Below are 12839 nucleotides of genomic sequence, written 5' to 3'. Positions count from 1 at the left end.
TTTTTTAATGCCCTAGGCCAGGGGTAGGCAACCTCGGCTCTTTTAGCTATGCTGACTCAGGAATTCTGGGAGTTGAAGTCCATGAGTCATAAAAGAGCCGAAGTTGCCTACCCCTGCCCTAGGCCTAGAAGATTTAAAGCTCTTTCAACTGAAAGGGTAGTTACAAAAGATGCACAATGTTTAACTAGCTGTCTGCCCCACCCCAAGATAAATGGCAAGAAGAGTATGGTGGGTTTAAACCATTTACTAACCTGTCAGGAAAATACAACATTTAATAATACACAATGGTTAAGACATGCACATTGCCCCTAAAGGGAAGAAAAAACAAACACTGCAGAGTCAGCAGTTGCTTTCACATTCTACTTCCTAGCCAGATCCAATCTTAAGATAGTCTTTTATTTATTAAATTAAAAGTGTAAATCCATCAAATGTCCCCTATTTCTTCTCCTCACCAGTGTGGATCAGTTTTCTCCACAAAAGAGAGACTCGCTAATTCTGGCCTCTGGGATATTATTACTGAACAAGAGGTTGTTTGTTTCAGGATGAGAGGTGCACACTGGATGGCGAGCTCTTTATGGGCTGCACTGAGTTCAGAAAAAACAAATAGCAATTTCTTCAGTACTAAAGGAATAGCAATACTTAAGGGATAATTAGTTCAGTTCATTTTTACTAGTTAATACTGAATCCAGTACCTGGACCCCAGCTAATTTTATTTCTATCTTTTTGTCCCATTTCTTCCCAATACAACCACCCCACAATGATCTGAATCCAAAGGAATAAAATCCAAGCATCAGAGACATCAGATCAGTTATAACAACCATACATAACAATAATATATAGACAATAAAAATTTTCTACTTCCAAACCCTAAAATATCCAAGCAATAAAGTTTAGCCATATACTGAGCCTAGTTTAGGTCTACATTTTTTTAAAAATTTTAATTCCATTTATATCCCACCCTTCTCCGAAGACTCAGGGCGGCTTACAAGCTTAGCAATTGAGCTCAACAACATATATTATACAGGAAGCTTACATGTAGAACATTCTATATTTGAGTTTTTATAGAGCAAGCCTGTGAGGAACCTCCAGTGTGGTAAACAAGATTTCAACATTTTCAATATATTTAATTAACCTGGGGGGGGGGAATTCTCTCGATAAGATATAACATCTGCAAGAAAGGGTTGAGAAATTCATTTAAACACACTTAGGAGAATTAGGAAGCAAACAAAGGGAAATCCCATTGTCTGCATATTTGATGGAATCCTTATTTTAAATTTTAGTATTTTTGGACCATGATTATATGCAGAAATTGCATGTTCTAGTAATTCAACAAAATTTATATAATGGTAGCATAATACAATTCCTTGATTACTTATATCGTCTTCTCTTTCTGAATTAGGGTACATACAGTAACAGAATAAATAATAAACAGATATTTTGGTGAAAATCAATTCTTTATTAATATCTGCAGATAAAGGAATCACAACTTTCATATTTTAAAAATAAAAAGATACTTGGCATACCGTACAAATGATATTTTTCCTGCAAAATTCCGAACCTCACATTTCTATAACATGCACCATATGCATCAGACTAAGCGTATATGCATTTTACCTGGAGCACATGGCTAATTATCCAAGTAGAATACACACATTGCCTATCAACTGCTACTGTAGAAAGACTATAAATGTCTCATCATACTTATGCTTGTATAATTCCATCAAATAAATTTTTGAGTATTTCTTAAAGCTAAGGTGTTAGTGTGTCATTTTTTAGCCACCAATTCTCCATCCATTTACCGTGTTTCCCCAAAAATAAGATTGGGTCTTATTTTTATTTTGCCTCCAAAAGAGGCACCAGGTCTTATTTTTGGGAGATGTCTTTTATACTCACTTCTGGCACTGACAGCTCCGCCCAGCCGGTCCACTTCTTCTGTGGCTGAAGGAGCAGCTTCATTCTACAGATGCATTCTGGTCTGCATTTCACAGTCAGGCCTTTCCGGAAGGGCTATGCAGCCGAATACTGAGCTATGGATTCAATCCATAGCTCGGTTCTTGGCTGCAGTGGGCTTCCGGAAAGGCTGACTGAGAAATGCAGGCCTGGCTCCAGAAGACGCCACAGAAGACGTGGGCCAGTGAGGTGAGGCCTGGCTACAAGGTAAGTGGGTGCATGGTGCGTGGGGCAGCTGCACACCCCACCCTGCCTGATTTTTAGGTGTGCCTTGCCTCCAAACCAGGGCTTATGTTTGGGGTAGGCCTTACTTTCGGGGAACCATGGTATGGATTCAGTTATAAAGTCTCCAGACAAGATATTCACAATAAAAATATTGCCTGAGGCTGTAACTTTGGTGACTTTTCTTTCCACCGGCAGTAAAATACTGTTGAAGGCATAATATAATTCCTTCTTCGCATGGCAATGCCTGTTTGTAAAAAAAAGGTGAATCACTTTCATATTGCTGCTTAATAAAGGTAAGCCATCTTCTTGAAAGTCTGACATATGTATTTTCTGTTTATTGTGCAACATCCTTCTCAAATTGCCCATTTTCTACAACTAATACTGCTTATGCTGCTAGTGCTTAAAGTGTCTGCAGGAGAAACTGTGTTCCAGAAAAAAGGAAATACTTAAAAAGGCTTCCTACAATGGGCAACAATAATGATCTGGAGGAAAAATATGCTGCACAAAGCACACAATGAATATTAGCAAATACAATTCTTATTAGTTTGTCCATTAATTCACAAATGCTTAGACAACTTTCTAATTTTTCTTCTGTCAGACGATATAAATTCCCATTACTTATTGCTTGTTTGGACAACAATGAATCTTAACTGGAAATATGAACAGATTACATTTTATTACATGAACAACCTTCCTGTGACTCAGTAATGAAATGTGGAGCACAGGCTATATCACATGCTTATTACGAATAATTTCTCCTCCTTCTATCTCAATTTGCTCGTAGAGCCACTTGCGATCACAACGGCATTCAGGTCCACACTTGCGGGAGCCGCACTTGGAGCAGGCATAGAAACACCCAAGGCAGTCTTCATCAAGGCAGTCACACAGGTCTATCCCACTATAAAGCAGAAAGCCTTGGCTGTCATATACCTTGCTCTTTGCTGCTATTAATTGCCTGGAAGGAAAAATACAAGCAACAATAGTTAACAATGATTTGTAATACTAGACACTCTGTTTTAAATAACTGACAATTCAGTTGAAAATTCCCGATAGGTGAATTTCTCTAGTTTGTCGTACTAAGAAGCAGCAGATATAAACTAATACGACTATTGCAATGCATTCTACATGGGGCTGTCCTTGAAAAGTTTCTGGAAGCTTCAGTTAGTTCAAACTACACTGGCTTGAATGGTTTTATGCAAGTCTAGACTGGTACCTCTCTTGCGGGAGCTGCATTGGCTCCTGATTTGCTTCTGGGTCTAATTCAAGGTGCTGGTTGTGTCACCATTAAGCTCTACATGGCCTGGAGCCAAGTTGTTTGAAGGACCATCTTTTCCCAATTACATGTACCTTACCCACCGCAGTGGAGAGGCAGGGGATATTACCAGTCTGGTCTACTAAGGAGGTCCATGTAATGGGACAAGAAGAAAGGCTTTCTCCATGCTAGCTCCCTCCCCAAGGAACATCATTCTTGCAGAAATAAGATTGGCCCCTACCCTGACACTCTTTTGAAATGCCCCATTACAGGGGGCGGGGGGGGGAGAGACATAAGGTGGGAGGCCATATAATTATTTTATTTTATTTTATTTTAAAAATGACAATTGTATAGGCTGCCAAGAAACTTCTGCAGGATAAGAATTTAATTCAGTGCAGAGGCCATTTATATATTTAAGGAACTATACTGGGTGTCTGTCCATGCTACAATTCTGACTCTTGTGGCAAATGATTCACTTTTTTTTAATGCTCACACTACATAAAAAAGTCTTTTAGAACTTTCCATCTGGCCACCACTATTCTAAAAATATCTAGTACATTTACTTCAATTTTAATTGTTAACACCAAGTACAATTATCACAATTGACATGCAACTGCAATAGGGTTATAGCTAATTCAGGTTGCTTTGAATTTAGCATAAAGAGTACAAAAATTGATTTATTATGATTGTTTAATATTAAAATTGCAACTAAGTATAATATCTCCACCAGCAATTTTCAAGCTGCTTTACAATGACTGGACAGTACAACTTATTTTATTCCTATGCACAAACATAGGGAAAAAAACCCATGCATCCAAGCAGTTCTAAATTATAATCCATATGTAAGCAGGACAATTTCCCCTCAAAGTGAAAAAGCGAAGGCAATCAATCAATAAATGGGTCTACCTGTCTGAATTAACGGATGTGTTTTTTGTTTGTAGCCTTCTTTTTTCTCTTTTGTTTGCTTCCGGAGCAAATCCAGTATTCCGTCCTGGATTAGCAAACTGTAAGGACTTCAAGGCCTTAGCTGTTCGTCCCTGAATAAATACAGACAATTTTATTTTAAAAAAATTCAAAGCATTTCTAATTAAGTGACATTATATTTCTGCTAAGAGACAAACGCTGAAGCCAAATATACACTTCTCTCTTTTTATTTATGGTATCAACTGCGCTCTAAGTTGCTTATGAGATATCTCAATGAATAAAAGTAATGGTAATAGTAATATCAATAGTCAAAAGAAAGCAAAGATAATAGGTTGGACAGGAGTATACCCTTAAAGAGATGCAAGTTAATAGAAGCAGGAATAGTTACTTTAATAAAACAGGGTAATTTTTTTCACTTCTCTTTTTATTTCCTATTTCCAAAATAGAAAATAAGTGTAGCATGTCTTCATTAAACATAGACTGTGCAAAGCTGGATTGCAAGTTCAGTTTTAAAGATGAAAGTCTTCCATCATGATGCTCCTTATTGATTGGAAGAGAAATCTTCCTCTATCAATCATGTAAGAACTCTAAGAAGTGTGCAGCTTCAGACTGCAGATGGTAATTCAGTTTTTGAATATTCCCCTTAGTGAAATATACCTTGCAGGAAAAGCACTAACAAAGTAGGGAGATGTTAGAATCTCTCTTCATTGTACGTCTCCCCACCCTGTTTTATATTTGCAGAGTATTTTGCACAGGGGATTTGTTAAAAGTGTGGCCTACCATCAGTCTGAAGTAGTACATCCCATTTTGGTGTCTTACATTCTTTTAAATCTCAAGGTATTCAGTGTGTTGATAAGATCTCATTGCTTACACAAATTATGTGGTATCATCCTGTCTGTGTTCATATAAGCTAATTTGCCTTTAAATATTATAAGAGTTAAGATAATATCATCATACAAACCAGGAAAGTATGGCTAACATCTTCATGAAAAGCCACTTTATTAAAACAGCTTTTTAACTATTGTATCCTGGTTTGAATAAAATAGAAATTTGTTTAACTGAGTTGAAAGTTAAGGGAAAAGCTTATGTATATTAGAGTTTCAAAAGCTGAACATTTATTTTCTCCCTATAAGGATTTGGTCTCTTTTCCCCTTAAAAGGATTGGAGCTCAATCATACATACAATTCATACAAAGATTCAACTGAGAAGTTGCAATTTTACATGAAAACGCCATTTCTGATATTTAAACCATGATGGCATTTTCTTCATGGAGTGCTTATCCAATGAGCCATACAATCAGGAACTGTACAGAACCAAGTGTACTCTTAATATTTTAAGGGAGGGAATTGGTGCTATTTTTTTTCATACTTTTAACCTGTCTCCTATGGCACATATATTTAGAGGTACCTGTTGTTTTTTTTTCAGTGGGTGGGATTTACTATCATATAACTGCAAAAGTTACAGCTTTAGTCCAGTACTTAAGATAGTTGAAAAAATGGTCCCATATACATACGTCTGAATCAAGTCTCCTTCGTTGACGGTCTTCAGAGTCAACCTCTGCATTTCCACTTATTATCTGTGTACATTTGGGGCAAAGCTTCCAGCCTGGTATAAATTGACGTCCAAACTTGGCACTTAGAAATGATACATCATCTATGTCAATTGCACGCAAGTTTTTCCTTGAGAGTTTTTTGTGCATATTAAAAGGATCGCAACATGACTTTTGCAAGTCTTCGTACCTATCAAGGTAAACTTTAGCATGATGGAAGCAGATGGTATGAGTCTCTGAAAGAGTTATCCCAGTTCTAAGCTGAAGAAGTAACAGATCAGTTGCTGATAAATCTTGCTTAGTCTTGAAGCCAGTTTGAGAGGTAAAGTATGCTTTATGACAATCACTGCTGGCTTGCAGCTGATTTCCAATTGAACATGGATCCATTTTACTTGAACAGTAAAATATATTTCAGTATTTAAATTGTATCTTTTGTCGTCTTTAACAGCTGTTACGAGGATTATCCTGGAGAAAGCAGTGAAGGAAGTAAAATTTGTGATGCATAAGTTTATTTTTAACTAGAGCCAAAACAAAATCAACCCAGCAATGTGTCCTGTACTCTTGATATTTTTTAAGGATGAAGTGGAATCATAAAATAGGTATTTCTGCAGGTAATGCCAGTCATTGTTTCTTGGTTTTCAAGCAATTATTAGATTTGCCTACCATTAAATTTAGGCACTAAAGTGCCATGTTGCAACTAGAGTACATTTATATACCAGTTTTTATCAATTCCAGATACTACCATTTCATGTATAGGTTTTCACAGATTAAAAGAATTATCATAGACTGGTACAATTAGTTTTAATAACTGAAAAGACTAACCTAGTTGGAAACTAAGCTATCTAGATAGGTTTCTATTCCAAAATGAAAGGTTGTTTTACAATAACCAAACCATCTTTTTCAGAATATTCATTGTGGAAAAGTTGCCCAAATAATAATAGATACTTATATTAGGTTTTTGATATTAAGAATCTAAAAAAAAAACTAAAAAAAAAACCAAGGCCAGCTTGTTAAGCTGTTAATAAATTCCAAACAGTACTAGCGTTGTACTTATGCAGAAGAAATCTGCAACAGATCTGATGGGAAGCTGTAAGAGTTTTATGCTCATTAGATTAAGTTGAAAGTTATATAGATAACTCAGTTAGAACTCTCAGACAGAGTAGCCTAAGGACCACCTTTAATTATTTTCTAGCACACAATTTAAGATTCGTGTATCGAAGCAGCTGCAACATGACGCTTTTGTACCTTGGGAATATGCATCTTGTCCAGACTGCAGAATCTGCTAGCAAAACATGCACCAGATTATTTCTTGAGAAATGTATGATGCCACTTCCGTAATCTGTCTTAACAGTGGAAAGAAGCCTTAAAACATCTGAATTAATATTTCCTAATGGCACTTTAATTAAACAGTGCAAGACAGGCGGTCGCAAGAACGATGGCAGAAGCAAAGCCAATGCGAAGAAGCTATTAAGCTGCAAGCAATATTATGAAGAGATTAAATGTTGGCAACAAAATCAGAAAGGGAAAAAAAACTTGCAACTTTTTTTCCTCGATGAATCAAGAGTCGCATGCGTGCCCATTCCAGACTGATATTTTATCAGAACAGCAATTAGGATTATTTTTTTAGGATCACCAAAATCATGAGTATTTTTTTTCAAACACTTGCAGAGGTCAAGATCCAAAAAAAATCCACATATGCATGTAAGTGCTTCTACACATGCAATTTTCTTTATCCGAGTTTCCTTCCAACTAAAGTGTCCTGGGTTTGCATAGGATGCCCCGTAATCTTCCACATCATCATTTCATATAGGAGGACAAAGGGCTAGATGAAGATGTCCTTAAAAAGTCCAGATTTGCATGTAGAGGCTTGTAAGCAGCAACTGGGATCCTATGCTGAATCTCAATATTTAGCCTAATTGTCTTGTCTTCTTGGAATACCTTATTTTAGAATCTGAAACAAAAATTCATATGAGGACCCGTGTCTTGGAATATTTTAACTCTTTGCCTTTTTTCACACAGTATTATACTTTACATCCTCTATTCTGCTCCAAGTTAGTTATGACTCCAAAAGACATAGATTTCAGCTTGTCATCAAATATTTGACCGTGTTCTATAAACACAGGTATACTTTTACAGCTCAATTTTTTGTATTTTTTGTTTGTTGTTATGTAAACAAACATGATTGCCTCTCAGATTTCTTGTATTGTTTAATCATGTCAGCCAAGAGATCTAAGGTCCTGTTAATAATTTAAACCCATTTGTAATGGAAAAGAGATACATAAAATTATATCAGCTCCCAGACTCAACTTAAAATGACAGGAATAAGGTTTTTAATTATCAGTATAAAATATTGCCAATAACAAGTGTTGCAATATCTAAAGCTCCAGTTTTGCTTTGCTCTGATTAAACATTTTATGTGATGTATGAGAGTGGGCAAATTTTAGTAAGAGCAGAAGATGTCAAGGATAATGCACTAATTTTATGTAGGAGTGAATCATTGAAGATAAATAGCTGATACGCCTTGATAAGCTCATTAAAAACATGGCAGGTAATCATAGAAAGGAGGCAAGGAACAACTGCTTACATTTAAAAAGTAAGATTATAGTGGCAGAGCCAAGTCATGGAAAGAAAACAAAACAGAAAGAATAACTTCAACATGTGTTGGGATATTTTCATTAGCACTTCAGTACCGTGTAACTCAAGAGTGAGGAATGTGAGGCACTCCACTCCTGAACTACAACTCCCAGCATCCTTCTGAAAGTTATAGTTCTATACTGGAACTGAAGCTGCTCAAATCTGTGCCCAGCAGTAACTGGAGGAATGCAAGTTATATTTCTTTGATTTACCTGATGCTAAAGTAGTCACAAGGAATAATTCAACTTGTTAACATAAGTGAGCACTTTTATAAATGTTGACTTGAAGTGCTAGAGCAGGGGTGTCAAACTGCTGGCCCGTGGGCCGGATGCGTCATCCGGAAGCCACGCCCACTCCATTGCCGGCAATGGCAAAATAGTCCCGATACATCTCGCGACATCACGTGACATCACGAGTTTGACATGTCTGTGCTAGAGAAAAGTCCTAACAATAGGTTCTATTTCCAGATATCTGCTACCCTGGAATTCAAATTATTCTGTCAAATGGCCAAGTAGCAAATAATTTAAAATTATCCTTCTCCTTACTCTAGCTTTGTTCTATCACTTTGAAACTAGGATAGCTGGAAAAAATATGCAATTGTGTTTTCCATTTCCAAATCTACTATCTCGGCTTCTGAAAAAATAGAGAATGGTGCAAAAATAGAGACTTGGCTCAGCACATGTAGCATATCATCCTACGTGCTGTAATTATGTATTTAGAATTAATGCTTGTACAAAGTTAATATAAATACATCAGCTGAACTAAATCTATCAGTGTTTAAGATGAGTTGAAAAGTGAGATGTTGGGGCTGGTTAAAGTACAATTTGGTAAGTACAATAAAACAAAAAGTGAGAGAAGAACAAATATATAAGATAAAATATACTTGTAGTAAACAGGAAGATTTGGTTTAATTGAATTTAACATCAACATTGATTCACCAAACAATTTTACTGTGAATCTACTGGATAGACCCAAGAATGTATCTGAAATGATGGACATCAGATAGTCATTGACTCATATGCTTTTTGTCTGGTAAGTCACTGATATCTGTATAAAATAGTATTTTAATACACATTTAAAATACATTTTAAGTAAATTTTAAAGAGAAATCTTTGTTGATGTTATTTTTGGAATCTTATTATTTGTGAGAATTATATACCAGTCCTGGAATATTGGTAAGAGAATTATTTTAAGAAATAATTGGACAAATAGTAATATTCTTCCAATCTTCAATATTAAAGATTGGATTCAAGATACGTATAACTTAGCTGTTTTTGAAATGACAATTTTATTTACAAATCAAAAAATGCCAGCCTTTCATTTGGGAATGGGGGAGTAGGCAAGTTATAATTTATTTAGTTACTAAAATGAATAGCTTACCCCATTCCCCAAACTCTAGGTGGCTCACAAAACATGAATAATAATAAAATGTAACACAGAAATAGTAGTCTTTGACTTATGATCACAATTGAGACCAATATTTTTGTTGTTAAGTAAGGTGATTGTGAAGTCGTGCCCAATTTCATGACCCTTTTTATCATGGTTAAGTGAATTACTGCAGTTGTTAAGTGAATCATGAGGTCATCCAGCAAATCAGGCTTCCATTGTTGATTTTGCCAACTGAGAAGGTTGCAAATGGTGATCACGGGATCCTGGGATGCTGCAACTGTCCTAAATACAAGCTGGTTGCCAAATTTTGATCATGTGACCATGAGGATGCTGCAACAGTTCTAAATGTGAGAATCGGTTGGAGGTTAGTTTTTGTGTGTGTGTGTCATTTTAACTTTGAACGGTCGCTAAATCATTGGTTGTATGTACAAACGGTTGTAAATTGATGACTACAAGTTTCTATAAAAAGAACTTTGCATATCCTCATAGTCACTTTAAATATATTTTGCTGGTAGTAGAAAATTCTTTATCTATGCAATTCAGTTGAAATATCAACAAAAAATACTGCTTAAGGATGGGACAGAAAGCAAAGAAGAATGGCCAAATCCAGGAAATGTTTTTGTGACAGAAATCACATGAGGACTTAATCTGGGAACAGTCTGTGCAGCATGTGCACTATGTAAAAGATATAGAGCAAAGCAAAGCAGGCTACGGCAGAGCATATATAACTATTTGTCAAAAGGTATACAAACCACATTTTATAAAAGTTATTAACAGATTATGTAGTTGATTGCTTGAATATTGCAATGACAGTCATTGCTATTTTGCATGATCAGGGAACTGGTCCTGATCCTGCATCAGCAGCTTTTTAAGAAAGAAAATACAGTATGCAGGGGGGGGGGGAAAGGCCCTCAGAACCAAAGACTTGACTTCCCTAATTTATCAATTGATATAAACCATATACTGAATAAAGAGATGCAGCCAATCAAACCTCACACTTAACATATTTTAAAGTGTATCTAACAATGTAACATATAAAGTGGCACATTGTTTCCATTCCATAAAATCAAATGATAAAGGTAATTAAATCAGATTATAGCAAATTTACTTACTTAGATTTAAATGCAACCACCTTTCCCCACTTTTTAAGAGTTAAAGGTACTTACATTTGAAAATATCTTTACTTTTTAAACTAACGAAAGAGACACTGGATTGCCATAGCTCAAATATATACTATTATTACATAAAATAAAAACATAAATCCAGAATCAGACAAAAATCTGAGCCTATCCATAGAACAAGATCTTATCTAATGTATGATTTGTTATCTGAAATTATTAAATGGGTCTATACCTCATGGGGCATTTAAAGTAGTAAGTTGAAATATATTCTAAAACATTTTTTACTATTTTTGTTTATAGGCAAATACTTCTACAAACATTTCACTCTCAAATGCACACAGAAAATGTCAGTTGGTTAACTATGGCAGTCCAACTGTAATACTGGTTGAAAGTTTCTAAAAAGCATTTCTTACCTCCCTCAAATGTAGCCTCAGATCAGGCTAGAGTGACTTTCTTAGATATAACTTGATAAAATTGTTCTATATGACATAAAATATTTCCATAAGTGACTGACTTATATCTAAGTTTTAAAAAGACATATATACTCTCACAATGGTGACTATCCATTTTTGTTTTCAAGCCTACCTCATGAGTGGTGTCAAGATCAGAATAGAGAGAAAATTCCTATACAGTTAATCCTTGACTTATGACAATTGAACCCAAAATTTCTGTTGTTAAGCAAGACATTTGTTAAGTGAGTTTTGCCCCATTTTACCATCTTTCTTGTCACCGTTAAGTGAATCACTGCAGTTGGTTAGTAACCCGGCTGTTAAGTGAATCTAGGTTCCCAAATGTTTTTGCTTGTAAAAAGGTTGCAAACGGTGATCATATGACCTTGGTACACAGCAACGGTCATAACTAAGAACCAGTTGCCAAACATCTGAATTTTGAACATGTGATCATGGAGATGCTGCAAAGGTGGTAACTGAGAAAAACGTTCATAAGTCACATTTTTCAATACCATTGTAACTCTGAACGATCGCTAAACAAACCGTTGTAAGTCGAGGACTACTTGTACTCTCTGAAAAAAGTGTGGAATTCAAAATACCAAAAAAATCTTTCCAACCAGGGGCTTTTAACCAGAGTAAGAGAAACGCTTTCTCTCCTCTATGCATGCCTTCAAATGGATGTTTAGGATTTTTAAGACTAAAGTTTTTCAATGCTTTATCTTCTCCAAAAGATAAAAAGGCAAAAAGGAAAAAAAGAAAAAGTCACGAATCCGCAGGGTGAGAGCCGAACCGGGAAACGAAACGACCTCCTTTCAACGAGCCAAAGAAAGGCAAAGACTTTCCACCTCTCTTGTGCCACCCTTTCTCAATCCGGCGGCCTTCCGACGTGGACTTCGACTCCCATAACCATCCAGCGAGACGGGGATCATGGGAGTGCGAGTGCAATGAATCGGGAGGGAGGGGGGAGGAGGGAGCTTGTTAAACTACGTTCCGCAGAGGGAGAAAGAACCGCGGCAACTCCCTCCGCTCCACCCGGCCTCCCCGCTCCTGCTCGCGGACGCTCACCTTGCCGTTGGCTTTTCTCCGTCCGAGTCCCGTCGCTGTCGCCACTAAGCCCGCCTCGCCCGCCTCGCCCACGGCTGCCATGAAGCCGACCGCTTCCCCGTCGTCGGGCGACGACGGCTGCGAGGCGCAGAAGCAGGAACGGCGAGTCTATTGGCCCGACGTCGCACTTCCGGGTACGGAGGGCTTCGCAGAGGACGCCGCAGGAAGAGCGAAGCCGGTGTTGGAACCGCATCTGGTTCCCTCGCCGGATTCCCCCCCCCCCAAGATCGTCGTACTTTCTG

The 12839-nt window shown here is 36.9% G+C and overlaps 1 protein-coding gene across 3 annotated transcripts; it reads right to left on the bottom strand.

The window, feature by feature from the left end:
* Positions 1-229: 229 nt before the first annotated feature.
* ARL14EP (ARF like GTPase 14 effector protein) lies at positions 230-12716 on the bottom strand. 3 transcript variants are annotated; one of them, XM_081341402.1, is made up of 5 exons: positions 12559-12670; positions 7146-7851; positions 5865-6365; positions 4334-4464; positions 230-3130 (listed from the first exon to the last, which is right to left on the bottom strand). In XM_081341402.1, exons 3-5 carry the CDS (start codon positions 6285-6287, stop codon positions 2902-2904), a joined length of 783 nt encoding a protein of 260 aa, XP_081197528.1. In that variant the 5' UTR covers positions 6288-6365; positions 7146-7851; positions 12559-12670; the 3' UTR covers positions 230-2901. The 3 variants fall into 3 exon arrangements, with proteins under 3 accessions (XP_081197528.1, XP_081197529.1, XP_081197527.1); XM_081341403.1 differs by having other exon boundaries at positions 7146-7239; positions 12559-12649; XM_081341401.1 differs by lacking the exon at positions 7146-7851 and having other exon boundaries at positions 12559-12716.
* Between the last annotated feature and the right edge of the window lie 123 nt (positions 12717-12839).

Source organism: Vipera berus (genome assembly GCF_964194415.1).
Source record: "Vipera berus genome assembly, chromosome: 1".
NCBI lineage: Eukaryota > Metazoa > Chordata > Lepidosauria > Squamata > Viperidae > Vipera > Vipera berus.
The sequence above is the reverse complement of the archived record's forward strand: the minus strand, read 5'-3'. Positions and strand labels throughout refer to the sequence as shown.

Coding starts and splice junctions, on each gene's coding strand:
- ARL14EP (XM_081341401.1), bottom strand. CDS start 6,287: ATGGATCCATGTTCAATTGGAAATCAGCTGCAAGCCAGCAGTGATTGT. Junction 4,465..5,864: donor GAAGGAGACTTGATTCAGAC/GTATGTATATGG, acceptor GTATTTATTCAG/GGACGAACAGCTAAGGCCTT. Junction 3,131..4,333: donor ACATCCGTTAATTCAGACAG/GTAGACCCATTT, acceptor TTTTCCTTCCAG/GCAATTAATAGCAGCAAAGA.